At 43.8% G+C, this 17,312-nt stretch overlaps 1 protein-coding gene across 4 annotated transcripts in view; it reads left to right on the forward strand.

Annotated features, from left to right (window-relative positions):
* Positions 1-17,312, forward strand: part of PEAK1 (pseudopodium enriched atypical kinase 1) — a 490,737-nt gene that overhangs the window by 431,623 nt on the left and 41,802 nt on the right. For all 4 annotated transcript variants that reach the window (XM_069222205.1, XM_069222202.1, XM_069222203.1 and 1 more), the window contains one exon: positions 4,668-7,941. In XM_069222205.1, the coding sequence (XP_069078306.1) occupies positions 4,781-7,941 (3,161 nt within the window). In that variant the 5' untranslated portion in view covers positions 4,668-4,780. The remainder of the gene's footprint in view (positions 1-4,667; positions 7,942-17,312) is intronic.

The raw sequence follows: 17,312 nt of genomic DNA on the forward strand, positions 1-17,312 counted from the left end.
CAAAGGTTCACCTCTCGATGCAGAACAAAAACTGGAATTATGTTAATGAATCTCTCTGGATGAAGGTCGCAATTCAGAGACACTCTTTTGCTAGAGACTTAACATTTTTCGCCATATACAAGTGACTGCTAAAACGAGCTTAACACCTTGACCTAGTCCTGCACTTGTTTTACACATTCCGTGTCCTGGTCATAATCACATCACTCATGGAGTACTGGAATAGCCTTAAAATGGTCTCCACAATATATCTGTCTCAAGACTCTTGAAAGTTCAGAACTATGTAGTTAGCCTGTCATGGAGCCCAGAGCAAGACAAATATATGATTTCAGCCCCGAAAGACCTATACTGTATCCCTGTCTTGAGCTTTAAATCACTTTACATGTGTACAAGGAGAACATAGCCAATCAATGATTTACCTTGCAAAACTGTTTGTTCCTTAATAATGGAACTTGAAGCCTCGGATTCACAAACAAATTCACATTGTCACCCCTAATATTCTGACCAGGAAGATGTAGCATTTGATCTCTTCATGTCCAGGGTTCCTCCCTGCAGAGTCGCCTCCCTCTTCATTTGAAAGCAGCCACCTTAAATTCAGAAGGTGTTTTCAAAGTTACTTCTTCACCCTATTATTTGCACAAACAAATCTTCACCAAGGTTGCTCTCTCCAGTTTGATCCTGAGTCTTGTCCAATCAGCTGCCTAAGACCTGAACTGGTGTACACCCAGGTTCTCAGAAAACTTGCTCTTTGAGGGATTTTTTTTTATCTCATATTTGATGGTGGGGTATCTGCTCTTCTGTCATCATCGCTGGACTTTATTTTCAGCTTGCCCCTCATTCTTATTGTACCAGGCTCCAAACTGCTCTGAAGCCAATATCAAAATAAAAACACCCCGTCTATCTTTCAGGCCCATTCTCCCAACCGTCCATCTCTCTAGTTGACCGGCCTATATTTCTATATGCCCACCCAGCAAACCTTACCCAAACCATTGATCTTTTCTACCAACTAGCCTATGCAACCATTCTCCCCCCCACCCAGCAACCCATCCTTAAAATCTGTGCATTTTTCATAACCAACCGTCCATCTTTTCCATCCACCAACTCTACTGTCTGTCCGTGAAGTGATTCAGCACACTTGTCAACAGTCCAGCTTGACCACACACCCAGCTGTGCATTTTTAATCATTCTTCTTAAATATTGTTCGCCACCTAACCGTCCATCTTTATGGAAGATCGATGTTTACATCCTTCTAGCAATCCATCTTTACCGCTTCCATCCCACTGAACCTTCCATCTTCAGCACCCACCCACAATCAGTTTTTAAACTGTTCACCTTTCTCAAGAATTGTTAATCTTTACCAGTGACTCACCCAATCTACCCAACCATTTCTTTCACGCTCTCTCACTGTCTTTAACCAAACTGCTAATTTTCGACCCCACCACCCATTTTAAAAACTATCCATCTTTCCCACCCAAATGTCCATCTTTAAAACAGAGTATCTTAAACCCACCCAACCCGGCCATTTTTTCAGTAAGTGACCATCTGTCCTACTCTGCTGCACATTTTTTTCCCTCAGTCAACCCAACCTCTATCTTTCTCACACTCCAAACTGACCATCTCTTATTCACCTCAACCACTAATCTTTCCCAGAACTGCCTATCTTTAAAAAAAACACCTTACCACCCATCTTTAAATGTCTACCCACCTTTCCATCATATGGCTTACCCAACTGCCCATCTTTGCTAACCACCTACCAACAGATATTTCCCAGAACGGCCCCCTTAACCATTCACCCAACCAATCCGACTTTAATTACCATCCGTATTTCTCACTCAATCAACAATCTTTTACGACAGTAGAGTATTTTCTCCATTAACCACCTATTAAAACGTTCTTCTTTAACACCCTCCAACAGTCAATCTTTTAACACCCAACCATCCATCTCTCAAAGAAAAAAAGCTCATCTTTTCTATCCACCTTAGTTGACATCTATTCAACCTGTCAATCCACTGTAGCCTTCTTGGTTAGCCAACCTCTGTCCATCCATTAGTTTTACACAGCCATATTACACATCCATACATTCATCCCCTCATTCATCCATTCAGGGTATCAAATCCTCTCCTAATTCTACTCTTCCATCTGTCCATTCAGGTTATCTATTCATCTCTTTGTTTTATCCATCAACCTGCACATACAGGTATCCATCCATCTCTCCTTTATTTTACCCCCCCCGTCCACTTTGCCCACTCATCCCTCGAGTACATGTGGGAACCTGATGAGGAGTAGGATTTTGAAGCATCATTTCTGACCGTGGGCTCCAGTGAGAATACTCATCGCTGGCTACTAATTGCGCTCTTCAGTACAGAGTGACTTTCAATATTATGAAAAAAGCTTGTTAACACATCAAACCCGTTTCCCATTTTCACTCTAGAATAAGCTTAATCACAAGAGATGTCCCTTAAGTGGATAACAAGCTTTACGTGCTCTGTTGCTGTTCAGTCATAAGTTGTGCTGTCAGAAGAGGGTAAGCTGGAGCACACTGTTTGACCCACTTCACAGGATTGCATTTCAAAGGCCGGTCTGACGTGGAACTGAAGAGAGCAGTTTTATTTCCAGTTTGACTAGGAACCCTGTCTGCCTTCAGAGTGCAATCAGAACAAATGCTAAAAATACATTTATATATATGTATTTGTGTATATACCTGTGTGTGTGTGTGTGTATATATATATGTGTGTATATAGTGTGTGTGTTTGTGTATTCCATACATAATAAGGATATTGCAAGTAACTGAGGAGTTCCAGAATGATATACAGAAACGAGGCCCGGTTCCTTTATAAGGTCATGGAATTTCGTGTTGACTTGCAATATCCTATTAATGTACGGCAGAAGGGATGTTATTCCTTGTAATGTATGATAACATCATCAGCATTCCCACTAAAGTTTCAAATCCTTAACGTCTTGCCCTTTCATGTTCATTGCCGAAACAAAGAATAAAAGCAGAAGCTGTACTGCAAAACATACCAAAAACAGTTAGTAATTTTTGCCAAAATATATTAGGATCAGTTTCATGCAAGTCACATTAAAAATTCTGTACCGAAACCTGGAGAGGTTGTATCTTTCTTGTACTGACATATAGCATGGAAAAAAAGAAAACAGTTGCCAATAAAATCTCTTTCTGCTGAAAGTTTTTCATTTTAGAAAACATCAGAAGAAGAAAAATGTAGTTCCTGTTTTCCTTGGGAAACTAGTAAACCCCAGCAGTAATTTTGATTTGTGACCTCCCTTTCATGGATGATATCCATATTTCATAAGGAACAATTTTCCATCTTTCACGGTTCCCTGTAAAATATGGGTTTTTATACAATTTATACCATTGCACCATGTATATGTGTGTGTGTGTTTATGTATTTATGTACATAATATCAAAATTTAGATACTTGTATCTTCTGGGTATAGACCCTTTGTTCCAGTGTATTTCAATCGGTAGGTAGTTAATTACATCATGCATACTACTCCGATATCTGAATGAATCCACCAACCACTGGGGCCATAAGACTTTAAGTATTAGTTTTTGATCTGAGTTTTTTCTTTTGTGTCAGAGGAGGCTCTACTAAATGATTATCCTAGAGCCTTGAAGAAACTCATTGGCTTATAGCCCTGAGCGAAACATGTGTCTGCTGAAAAAACTTCATAAACACAGATTCCATGTTGCTTGGATACACTTGAAGTTAGTTGAAATTTCTGTCAAAACGTCTTATTGCCTCATTGGATGGTTAATATCTTCAGATAGCTGCAAAGCAGTCATCATCTAATTAACAACTGAAATATAATATTTATATATTGTTATATGGTACAATAAACAGGCACTGCTTTACTTAAGAAGACCCCGGGGATACCCTGTAAACATTTAAATGCTAGACTGGGAGAGACATGAATGGTTTGTAATAAAAACACTATGAAAGTGCAGATAAACACCAAGCAGTAAGAGACATTCTTGAAGGGAAAACATTCCAGGCTGCAGTTGAGAAAACCTGTATTTTCAGAGTTAAAATCTGGCCCTCAGTTGATATACCTTCATGAAGTTAGTAGTTACAGATCACTTGGGCACTGAGGAGCTACCTGCTGCAAAGCCTTGAGGTCATCACGACCAACTCCACCCATACACAGAAGATAGCTGTAAGCCACCTGAAGTGAGAATGTCACTCAGCATCCTAGTTGTTAAATACTGCACTACTTGGGGCTCCCTAGTCAGGCTTAAGGGAAGCTTTACATTTTAGGGATTCCCAGAATCCACTCACATACAAAGCTGTGAACTAATGTCTTCAGGTTTGGTTTGGGGTCAGCACACACAGGAACTCATCCCTTGACAGTTGTGGTCACTTTAGGACGTGGGTTCATAGAGGATCTATGCTGGCTGGTATTTTGCCTTACGTTTTCATTGTTTTAGTATTTTGGAAAGAAAAAAAGGCCTTTCTTTGTGGATGTGTCAGAATATTTACCAATCTTTGCCAGGTGCAACACTGGGTCTTTGTTTAGGGTGCAATGGATAGATGTCCTTACTCTGTTCTGAAATTCTACAAAATGTGCTGCTTTATTAAAAGAAAATCTGTTCAAACTTTTTAACAATCTATTTAAAACACAGTCTAATGCTCGTTTTTTTCTTCTTCAAGGTGGGCTTCGAGGGCATCAAAGCAATGAGGACGTCATGGGGAACAGAAATGGATTAAGCCAGCACTTTGTTGTAATTGATAACCACACCTTCTGATGCACAACACCGGGAAAGATGTCCGCTTGTAGCACCTTCACAGAACACGTCTGGAAACCCGGCGAATGTAAGAACTGCTTCAAGCCGAAGAGCCTTCACCAGCTTCCTCCGGCCTCTGAGAAGGCTCCCCTCTCTCGCAGCAACCTGAAAACCAATGTCAACCATAGCAACAACCATCGCACTAGAAGCACAGGCAGTTTCCGACCACCTGTGGCCAAGAAACCCACCATAGCTGTGAAGCCCACAATGATGGTGATGGATGGACAAGGCGTGTGTGCTGAGACAGGCATGTCCGAGCACTGCGAGAATAAGCAAGTAGTCGGGTGGAACCGGAACAAGGCCATCATGAACAAGAAGCAGCTGAACAATAACAATGATGATGAGATTGAAGGGTATAGCCATGTTCATAGAGTGTATGAAACCAATGAGAGTGTCAACAAGATGCCCAGTAACAATAACAACGGACTCAGCGAAGTGTTAAAGGAAATTGCAGGGTTGGATCCAACGCCTCAGCTATCGGGTAAGGAAAAGAATTCCAGAGAGTGTTTCTTGGGAAGGATCAACCACTGCTACAAGCGGTCATTGGAACGGAAGATTCCCCCAAGCTGTATGGTAGGTGAAATGAAGGAATCCCAAGGCAAGCATGTGATGTTAAGTGGCAGCGAGGAAGTGATCAGTAATGAGGGTGGACGCTTTTGCTATCCAGAGTTCTCTAGTGGCGACGAAAGTGAAGACGATGCTTTCTTTGGCAGTATCCAAGGGGAGCATGAGAGCTGGGATGAAAGTGATGAGGAATTGTTGGCAATGGAGATTCGCATGCGAGGGCAGCCTCGCTTTGCTAACTTTCGGGCCAACACGTTGTCTCCGGTCAGGTTCTCTGTGGACAAAAAATGGAACACTGTGCCTCTGAGGAACAAGTCTCTTCAGAGGATATGTGCTGTGGACTATGATGATAGCTATGATGAAATCCTGAATGGTTATGGTGATGATGGAGTTATTCTGTATGGCCAAGAGAGCATGCAGAGCATTGTCTCCTCTGATTCCACTTCTCCGGATTCTTCTCTGACCGAGTCCTCTCGCTCAGGAACAATCAGCAACTCCTCCCAGAAACTTTGCAATGGAGGGTTGTCCCCCAGCACCCCAAAAGACGCCAAGTCTAATGATCCTGGATATGAGAATCTTCGAGGTGATATGCTCGGCAAAGATCTAGCAAAAGTCGACAGAAACCTCTCCAAGGTGCAGGAGACTCACAAGGCAGTGCTTGCTCTGAGATTGGAGGAGAAGGATGGGCAGATTGCTGTCCAGACAGAAAAACAAGAAGGCAGCAAAGGGCTCATTGAGGTCACTGGGCAGGCACTAACAATAAGTATAGTTCCCACTGAAGAGCAGGCTCAGCCTTACCGGGTGGTAAATTTAGAACAACCATTGTGCAAGCCATACACAATTGTAGATGTGTCTGCAGCCATGTCTAGCGAACAGCCAGAGGTGCAATTAGACCACCCAAAACAAAAAAGCAATCCAACAACCCCAAGTACTCCAAGCACACCTTTGTCGCCCCCTTTATTAACTTCTGGACAGGTAAATGCTAATCTGAAAAAGTCCAGTGCCATCCGATACCAAGAAGTTTGGACCTCAAGCACCAGTCCAAGGCAGAAAATACCCAAGGTGGAGATAGTAACTGGGTGTTCCGGGCCAGTTGTTCCTCCGAGGAGGAGCAGCCATAAATCTGCCCCTACATCCCCAACTGCTACCAACATTTCTTCGAAAACTATCCCAGTTAAGTCGCCAAACTTGTCAGAAATCAAGTTTAACAGCTACAACAATGCGGGCATGCCACCTTTCCCCATTATAATTCACGATGAACCAGCATATCCCAGGGGTGCGAAAAATGCCATTAAAGTGCCAATTGTGATTAACCCAAATGCGTACGATAACCTGGCCATTTACAAGAGCTTTCTAGGCACCAATGGAGAGATGACGTTCAAGGAGAAAACTGCAAGTGTCATAAGCAGCACATATGAAGAAATCGAGACTGGTGGAAAGGGAGCAGACAGCGCAGTGGCTAAACCCATGGACTTGACTCAAGCCAAAGGGGAACCTTTGAGCACAGAACAAAAGATGGGGTCCGTGGCCAGGAAGGTGAAAGAACTAAATAGCACTCTTAACAAAGGTCAGACCTCTCCGCCAAGAGGTATGGCCTCTGGCCCCAGCTCGCCGGCAAAAACCCAGATAACCACTTCTGAGGAAACCAATAAGACAGAATCTGCTCAGGCACTAGTGCCATCTGCCACGAGCACCAGGGAAAATGCACATACTGTACTTTCTCAGATTGTGGCCTCCATCCAGCCACCACAGTCTCCACCAGGTTCCCCACAGCCTGGTCCCAAAGCATGCAGCGTGGAGGAGCTGTACTCGCTCCCGCCCGATGCAGGTACCTCAGACACTACCCTTGTGCGCCCCAAGTCCCTTTTCACACCGCAGCCAGTTGGTGTCACTGAGCCTTCCAGACCTGCAGACGGCACCTGCCTAAAAACACAAAAAGAAACTGTATCCTCCAAGACAACCACTATGAACTGTGCTAAACCTGTGATGGGTGGACCTCACACTGCAACTACCCCAAAATCTGAGCAAGGGCCCCCATTCCCTCCTCCCCGTTCTACTTCATCACCGTACCATGCAAGCAATCTGTTGCAGCGCCATTTCAGCAACTGGTCCAAGCCTTCTAGTCCCACAAAAGCCACAGAGGCTGAGTCTGTCTTGCGTTCGGAGACACGACGGGTGGTTGACGCCAAGCCCAAACGTTGGATTTCCTTCAAAAGCTTCTTCCGCCGCAGGAAAACCGATGACGAGGAAGAAAGGGAGCGAGAACGAGAGAAGGGAAAGCTGGTGGGCCTCGACGGGACTGTTATTCACATGTTACCTCCACCTCCAGTTCAACGTCACCATTGGTTTAGCGAAACCAAAACAGAGGCCAGCGAAAAGCCATCCATCGTGTTTATGTACAGGTGTGAATCTGAAACAGGAGAGACCAGGGCTGACTTGAGTATGTGTCAGGATGGTGTCCATGATTTGAGTACAACAAGCGAAGGAGGAGCAACACATATATCATCAGAAGATGCTGAGTTGCTGCATGGTGGCCTCCCACCACCACCTCCGCCACCTCCAGAGGAGACCATAAGGTAATTCTTCGCTATAATGTATAGAGCTTTGAGCTGCTGAAATGTGCATGCTTATGTTACCTTTCTAGAGAATCTGTATTGCTTGTAATGTACATTAACACTGATGTTAATTAAAACAATAAAGGACAGTTGCCTTTTATCATTGAAGGATAAGCCAGCAAAACTGTTGATGGGAAATTAACATGCACACTGAGAAAAACAAATGAATGATACAGCAATTGTTTGGTGTTAATGGCCATGAGGTTTCTTGAACTAAGAATGAGCATGAGTTGAAACGGGCAGGAATGGTGCCTCAATGCTGTGGTGACATCAGGAATGGCGACCAATGGAGTTGGTGGTTCATGGCAGCTGTAGAATTCTGTTGTGTTTTTTTTTTCTTCATTTTTTGTACATTTGAAAATAATTGTAATTACGGTAAGTTTCAATCCATGAGTTTTGGACACCTAGTCTTACATTTGCTTTTATTCCCTTATTTACATTATTATTATTTCCTTATTTATTATTAACAAACATTGACAAGCCCAATAGATCTCCTCTATGTGAGATCTATTGACTTTGGTGGAGTGGAGTGGTGTGGCATGGAGTAGGATTGTGTGGCATTGTGTGGAATGGCATCCTGTAGTATGAAGTAGCATTGTGTGGAGTAGAGTGGCATTATATGGCATTGAGTGGCGTTGTGAGGCATGGAGCGGATTGACGTGTAATTTGTAAAACGCATGGCGACCCGGAGGCATCCCAGCACTGAAAAAGAGAGGTTGCACCATAGTAGGTGAAGAGGATACCTAAGGGGATACATCTACCTGAAGGCCCAGGTTTTAAAAGATTTTCTAACGCATAACTCATCTCAATGGCTCTGATGGTCAAGGGGAGAGAGTTCCAGAGCTTAGCTGCATTAAAGCTAAATGATCGCCCACCACTTCTAGCTCTTTTAATAACGGACCATTGCCAGATGAGGATTCAATGATTGAAGTGATCTATTAGGGTTTTATGAGAGAACCAACTGGTGTAGGATTGGCAGGCCTAGCCCCAATATAGCTTGATGGAGGATACCAAATAACTTGAATTCTGTTCTTAGGGCAGTGGGGAGCCAATGAAGCTCTTAGTCCCTGCCTAACTGAGTGAGATCCAGGTGTTCCCCAGTTCCAAGTAATGTGTGTGCAGCTGTATTTTCTACAACTTAGTTTCTGAATGGCTCCTTTGTGGGACCCCTGGTAAAGTGAGTTGCCATAGTTCAGGTGAGCGAGTACAAGAACCTGAAGTACTAGCAGAGGTCGAATCTTGCGCAGCATCTGCAACAATCAAAAACTACTGCCCAAGATTTTAGTAGCCTGGGCTTCCATTGCCTAGGTATCTTCGAGCCATGTCCCCAAACTTTTCATAATTAAATCTGTTTTCACTCCATTGAGCTTAAGATAAGAGTTATTCATCCAGGTTGCTACCTGCTCGAGACAAGGTCCAAGGAGTAGCATAAAATTGTGTGGCATGGAGTAGAGTTGCATTGTGTGGAGTGGAATTGTGTGGCATTGAGTGAATCGTAATGGAGTGGAAGTGTGTGGAGTGACATTGTGTGGCATGGAGTGCAGTGGCATTGAACGGACTGGCATGCTGTTAAGCACTTCAGCACGTCATCAGGGCAGTATATAAAAACAGTGGAGTGGCATTGAGTAGGGTGAAGGTGCATTGTGTGGAGTAGAATTTGGGCTACAGTGGGATTGTGTGATATGGAGTGGAGTGGAATTGTGTGGCATTATGTGGAGTGCAATGGAGTGGAATTGTGTGGCATTATGTGTCATGCATTGGAATTGTATGGCATTGTCTGAAGTGGAATTGTGTAGGGTGGAATTGTGTGGAGTGCAGTGGCATGGAGTGGAATGTAAATGTGTGGCATTGTGGAGTAGAATTGTGTCGAACTAAGTGGAGTGGAATTGTGTAGCACTGAGTGGAGTGGAATTGTGTGGCATTGTGTGGAGCATAATGGAATTGTGTTACAGGGAGTGGAATTGTATGGAATTATTTGATAATAATGCATTACTGTTTGTGGTACAACAATATGACATCCTCCATACTCTGTTCACAATATCAAACCTGACACCATTATGTTTTGAAAAGACCTAGACCTTGTTAAGAAAATCTGCTATTCCTAATCACAGCAGTGACATTTAAAAAACAAAACAAAAAAAAAACAGAAAAGGCTCGTCTTTAAATATTGTCTAGAGCATTGGTGTCATCATGTTTCCTTATAATCCCTAACTCTTGCTCTCCAACAGACAAAACAGAAGAAGAAAATTAAAACGATGGAGGTTTTCTGTAGGTGAATAAACAACATTTTGGAAACACTACTTACACTGGCTCTCATTCCACAGGATATCAACAGTGATGGTCACATTTCCAGCTGCGGTCAGCTTTTCATCAAATTAGTGTAATGCTTCAAATGAATTGGCAAGAGCCTGAGTTTTGTATCCTGACGGCATAAGATTATTAGTACAGTGTGTTCTTCATCAGATCATATGGTGCCCCTTCAGACGCCATCATAATATGGGGTGCATTTCCATAGGATTGAACCAGAAAGCCCACACAGTCTTTGGGGAGGTGGGAGAAGAAATAATAGAACGAGCAGAGTGATTGAGAAAAAAAAAGGAGGTACCTAGAGTTGTGTGTGGAGGTGACAGGAGGCTTCCTGGGAGTCCCCCTGTAAAGGAATCGCTGCCCTGATGAAAATGATAGTGATGAACATACAGGGGGACTACTCCAATACATCAACAGGCGTGGAATCCTCATTGAGGACTTTGTCCCTCTCTGTGGACTACTCCGCACTGTAAACCTTCGGAGCTTGGAACCACGTTAAGAGTCTCTGCATCGGCACAACATCCTGTGATTCAGGGCAAATCATTTAATCTCCCTGTGCCCCAAAAAAATTAATGTGAACTTGTGTAGTCTAACTGGTGCCTGTGTAGAGCACCTCGAATACCTTTCATTTGGGCCAAGTTTGTGCAATAGTACAAATGCAAAAGAAGAAATAGTGCCACAATCACAGTACGAGCAGTGGATTCCATGCTCCATTGACTGAAAAGGAAGTGATGCATGGCACGCGCTGGCCAATTAGGAGGCAGGAATGAAAAGTAACAATTATTCCAACAAATAGTAAGCAATGGAAGCTTTGCAATTGGTTGTGAATTACAAGATCAAGGTGATGACCTTCGGTAAGGACATCTCGCCATGGGACTCCATCTGGTGGCCCACCATAGACCTTGGACCTTCCTCCACGCCTTGCTCGCAAGTAAGAAACCTCAGAATCATTAAAGGCAACAAACTGGACATGGCAACCCTATTAAACGCTATGGTCTTTCTCTGCCTCAACACACTAAGGATGCTGAAGAAACTCTTCAAGTGGCAACCAAACAACACCAGGAAAACAATCACTCCACCTCTGATCACCAGAATAGACTATGGAAAAACCCTGTACACAGGGATTCCCAACCAGTTCACAAGAAGACTGCAGACTGTTTAAATCGTAGCACTCGGACTAGTCCTCATCAATGCCAAGCCCACATCGCACCACACCTAACTGACCTCCACTGGCTTCTGATAGATGTGTGCACACTTTAAACCTGTCACCCACACCTACAGAGCTCTCCACAACACTGGCCCAGCCTACCTGAACAGTCGCATTTACTTCCACCAAAGTTCCAGAGACCTCTGGTCCACTGGCCTCTGACTAGCCCACACTCCAATCATACACAAAAGCAGAGCAGGGGGCCACGCCATCTTGTACCAGGACCCTAAAGCCTGGAACGACCTTTCACAGCTCATCAGAGCCTCCTACACTCTTCTTCACTTGTGCAAGAAGCTGCAGATCTGGCTTTTCATCTACCTGCTACAGAGTGCCTGGATACCCTCATGGGTGATTAGCACGCTATAGAGACACTGATAGCATGACACTACCCAGTTTCATGACTCCAACTTATTTGTGTACTGTAAATGGAAAAATGTGAAGGTGCCCATACCCTCTCTAGCTTGGACATCCTTCATCCTGCTACACTTTGCTGCTGAACTGTGAACACTAAGCTCTGCATAATGTGCTCCTTTCCCGGAGTTTAGTCTCTCCTGAATCTTCTTTGGTCTATTCGCAGTGTCCTCACCTAGCTGTGGCACCAAAATTTAGAAACAAAACTTTTCCCACTTGTCCTAATCATAGGGTTTCTAATTGCTCAGTACGTAGAAAAGATTTCTTTCTGCAACGGATCCATGTTAGCAGCCTTACCTGTGGATCCATTGTTGCCTTTGTGAGGAGTTTTCTGCACAATTCTGAGCATAGACTTGGGGAACTCATGTTTGCTTTGGTCCTGTTATTGATTGTGGATGTAAAGCTGCCATGGAATCACTGCGTCTCGTTTTACGCACCGACCCCGCGGAGGAGGGAGTTTGTGGCCTCTACCAGACCTTTTTTGGTCATTGTTTCGGACTGTCAAGCCAGTTCGAGGGGGACAGTGGCTTTCATTGCTGTGCCATTTGTGTCCTGTACCTCCTTTTGGGCTTGATTGCAGAAATTGGCCAGGATAGCTTTGCTACAGAGCTCCCCCAACAGCTCTCCAAGGAGGAAATTATTTTACCTTATGGTAACTCCTTCTGCTATAGTAGATGCAGCTCCTTAAATCTTGCAGGGTTGCCTGAATTTCAGTGCAAACTTTTCTTAACATAATGTCCTCCGAGGAGAACCCGATTGCAAGGCCCGTTCTCCATCCTTGAATGCAGCTGTCCAGATTCAGCTATTTGCGTCTTGTTTTGTAAGAGGATGCATACATAACAGAACGCCTTTGTGGTCGTTTGATGAACCTGCGCTGAAGCATTTGTAAGTGTGTGTGTTCCTTTGGTGAAGCTCCATCCTGTAGTGGTTTCTGTGTGTGATTGCAGTCCTGGGATAAGCCTACAGCCCGTCGATGTGCCTGTGTGTCTATGTGCTCCAGTGACCGAGCTGCAGCCTGAACTGGTGCCTGCACATGTGCGCTCCTGTGATAAACCTGCAATGTTGTGTGTGCGATTGCACTCCTGTCACAAGGTTGAAGCCTGCCCTGGTGCTTGTGTGCTTCTCTGATGCGTGTGGTTTTCCGTGATAAATCTGTATCCTTTTGTGGTGTTTGTGTTCCTCTGATAAAGCTGCAGTCTGCACTGGTGCCCGTGTGTGTGTTTGTGTTCCTGTGATGCAGCTGTGGCCTTTAATGTTGTTTGTATGTGTGTGTAGTTCGTGTGATGAATCTGCAACCCGCACTTCTGTCTGTGTGACTCTGTGCTCTCGCGAGAAATCTGGTGCTCTGGTGCCAGTGTTTGTCTTCCTGCGATGACGTATGTTGCTTGTCCTCACGTGACAGTGCTTCCGCCTGCAGTTGTGTTTTTGTGTATATGATGAAGTTGCAGCCTGTGGCTGGTTGTGTGTTTCTGCTTTTGTGATAAAACTGCAGCATGTTCAAGGGTATTTGCGTGTAAGTGCCTCTGCCCTCTCGGATGGTGTTTCATCTTTGCTTTTCACGGGAGAGTTACAGCAGAGATCCCTCATCAGCGGCCACATTCCTCTCTGAAAACTATGCGGCGTTACCAGTGAATAACTGAGCGGAAATTCTTGTTCCTCTGGGTTTCTTTCCCAGGGCCTGTCTGACATGGAGGTTATCATTAATGGGCTCAGCTAGGATGTGTGTGTCCCAACCACTGGACCCCGCCCACCTTGTTGTCTCCTACTGACTGTCTGGGCCATCCTGCCGCAGATGCCATTACAGATCTGTGGATCTCAGAATTCCCCTTCCTTCGAGATTAGTACACTGCATCCTAACTTTTTGTTTCTTATCACTGTTAATCTTCCAAGGAACACATTCTGCACAAGGTGCTTAAGTAAAGTTTAACCCTGTTGTTAAGTCTCCTCTTCCATCTGCACCGTTCTGAGTAAAATTTAAGTTTTGTTGATGAGATTTACATTAGTAAAATACAAAATCATAAACTCTGTCTGAATAGAGTACGAATCTAAAACCACTGCGACCTCCCTTATAAAAAAAAGGCACGGCATCGAATAAAATAATTAAATACCAAAAGCGGCCCTTGATGGCCAATCCATACAGCATTTTGCATACGCCCTTCTGAGTCATTACCTGCATTTAGGCAGTGTGTACACCTAGTCCAAGAGCACAAGAGGCTGTCGGATCTGTAATTTATGTTTTCTGTGCACAACAGATTTTGCTGGTTTTAGCACCTAACACACACACTATGCTTGGTTTGTTGTATGGAATCAATGATTAGTGGTTTAATTAGACCTCTATGCAAATTATGTTTTTGTGCTACCCAAAAGAGTATGCTTTAGTCACTCAGCATGAGTGCTACATAGCCTGTACAGCCTTTGAAAGAGGAAACAGTATATATTCTGCTTGGTGACTGTTGCCTGAAATAAAGCTGAGCATTCTGAGAATTGAGGCAACATTATGGAGCTTTGTGGGCATACTCTGTGTGACAGGCTCGCCTATGAGCGACACACCAAAATTAAAAAAAAAAAACTTTTTTGAGGACCAAAACCCAAGATGTTGGCATAATGTAAAGCATGTGAATCTAGAAGAGTTCCATGCTGCAAAACTATTTCTACAGGTAATTAACGACTTTCGTTTTAATTGTGGCATGGTGTTACATTTAAAAGGTGCATTTGTATTTCTTTTTTATTCCATTAAAGTTTTTATTTGGACTAAGTTTTCCGCCCCAAACATAGGACATACTTCCATCACTCTCTATAGTCCATTTGAGACCATTTACAGTTTCGGTCGCTCCATTTTTATGCTAGAAATGTATTCATTTGTGATTTTTACACTGAATTAATGTAAACTGCAATTATTTTCCAAGGTCCCCAAACTCCAGTTCCACGGTTAATCGTCATAGCAGTTTAGCCTTTTTGGAGATCACAATGTACCATTTTGTATCTAACTGTAACCTTATAGTCCACTATTTTCCTCTGCTTCTTCTTGTCGTCAATATATGGCATTGTGATAAATAGAATAATCGAAAGTCAAATTTGAGATCCATTAAAGGTGATTAGTTGTTTATACCAAAGTTTGTATGAGCATTTCAACAGAAACATTGGCTACAAACAGTTTCTTGTCTTTCTAGTCGAAGTTCCCAATCACAATTGCTTTCCCAAAGCCATCACAAAGGCTGTATATTACTTACCTTCATTCTCACTCCTGGAGCCAATTTTAAGATAGCGTGTCCTCCATAAGCGAGCTAAAGTTCCACATTTGCCTACTAATGGCTTCTTCAACTCACTACCTGACATGTTGATGTTGCGCTCTCTGTTAGTGCATTCAGGGATGGTTGTTTTCCTGCCAGGATCAAATCAATCAAATCTGCATCACTGGGTAGGTCAGTAGAGATGTTTGCGTGAAAGCTAATTTGGAGATGACAGAGAGCAAATTATCATGGTGGTCGGAAAAATATGAATTAGAAAGGCAGGGTTATCAAAGAGTGGATTGCAAAAAAAGAGAGACCACCAGAAAACTAACTTGGCTCCCAGTTTGTGGACGAACATCCCATCAACATCAGAACTGTCCCAACCCTGCTGGAGTACAGTAAGGGTCTGGAGATCCATCTTTCAGGGAACATAGGCTACGCTGCCCACGACCAGCCTGCTTGACTGTAAACAATTTGTGAACCATAACGTGAGGTCCCTTCCCTTACTCAGCGCTCCATTGCACTGTAGCTAGCTGTGCTCTTTGTGTATACCGATGCTTGTATACATGCATACACATACAAAACCAGAGGAAAGGTAAAAATGATGGATTTCCCGCTGAAAGGTAGCTATCTTCACTTTATGCACTGGTATGAAGTAAGCGGCGTGAGCATTGATAGTGTTTTAATAAACAGTATTGTAGACAAGGTTGGTACTGGCCACAAGTAAGGAACTGGCTCCTTATTATCCCAAAAGATATTTGGGTTCTCTTACGGTTTGCTCCTAATGGGGTGTGGCCCTGAACCCTTTGAATCTCCAGCACACTTCCAGAATTGACATATAAGGAAGTGAGGCTCAGGAGGGAGGTGAATTCTTCAGAATGTAAAGTTTTGCTGAAGTTGAGAGGTTGGGGGGAAAAAGACAATGCTGACCATTGTTGCAGATTCTCCTCAACGTTTTACATTATGCATTTCTGTAAGGTTTCACCTTTGCCTTTGTTTTTGCAAGCCCTTATGTGGGTTTCTCAAAAACTTACAGTGGGCTTTACAACCCACCAATTGCTTATCATTGACTGACTTTATTGTCACTCTCGTTTGCTCACTTCTTACTTGAAGTCTTGCCTACCTCTTCTTTCGTTGTCTGGCCCCAGAGCATAGCCTCTTTACCATCCCTTAAATTGGCCTATTTGTATCCTTCTGCTACTCTTTTGTGGAAGTATTTATTTTTCTTTTTGCTTATACTTTTACTCGAGAGTGAGTGTTTTTACCAGCTTTCTCCCTTGCGTGCTTCTCACCCTGGCAAATAGCTTTCCCCGTTTTTCTCCTCCCCTTGTGCGCCGTTCACTGTCTTATGTGTTTCTCCCCCTACAAACTCCCCTGTGCCCCATGTTGCCCTCTCCCTCTTGTGCTTGCCCCCTTCTCCTCCCACCAGGCTTTATTTTGTTTTTCTTTTATCTCACTGCCCACTCCTCTCTCCTTTCCCCCAACCAGCTCCTCCATTCCCCCAATGAGCATCGCAAAAAAGCATTGGCAAAGCTATGCATGTGTATGCACCAGGAGCGGCTGCTGGCAGGGGGAGATAGCATGAAAAAGTGCTGGGATTGGCCCAAGCGGGCTGAAGTGCGGCTTAGGGAGGGAGTGGGAGCCTGCACTTTGTCTCCACCCAGCTATGAAACACAGCTAGGTGGAGAGTTCTAAGTGCGCATGTCAGTTCGACCGGCCTTAGATGGTCGGCAAAACTGACATGCACACTTGGATTGCACCTAGCTCTCCTTCCCTCTACACACCCCTTTTCCCCCCAATGAAGTGAAGAATGATGACCCTGCCCCACCCTACCTAAACGGAAAAATAAAATGATAATAAAAATGCATTTATTAACATTTTATTTTCTGCTTCTCTGCTCCCGCCTTTCAGCAGGGGGGCGACACACCTCCGCCATAGTGGATGGGCCGCCCATGGTATGCACGTTATACTCAAGGAAAGAAATCCTGGGGTTGCCCAACATCTCCACTACCTATTGCTTATAGGCAATCATGCACACCGCACATGTAAATATTCTAATCTTTACATATCACTCATCTTTTGGTACCTTTTCTGTCCTAGGGCACAGCTGATTGAGTCTTTTATTAAGTGGCAGTATCTCTCAGCATGAAAGTATATGTCCTATATCTAAATCGTTT

The sequence above is a fragment of the Pleurodeles waltl genome, chromosome 3_1, assembly GCF_031143425.1.
Source record: "Pleurodeles waltl isolate 20211129_DDA chromosome 3_1, aPleWal1.hap1.20221129, whole genome shotgun sequence".
Taxonomy (NCBI): Eukaryota; Metazoa; Chordata; class Amphibia; order Caudata; family Salamandridae; genus Pleurodeles; species Pleurodeles waltl.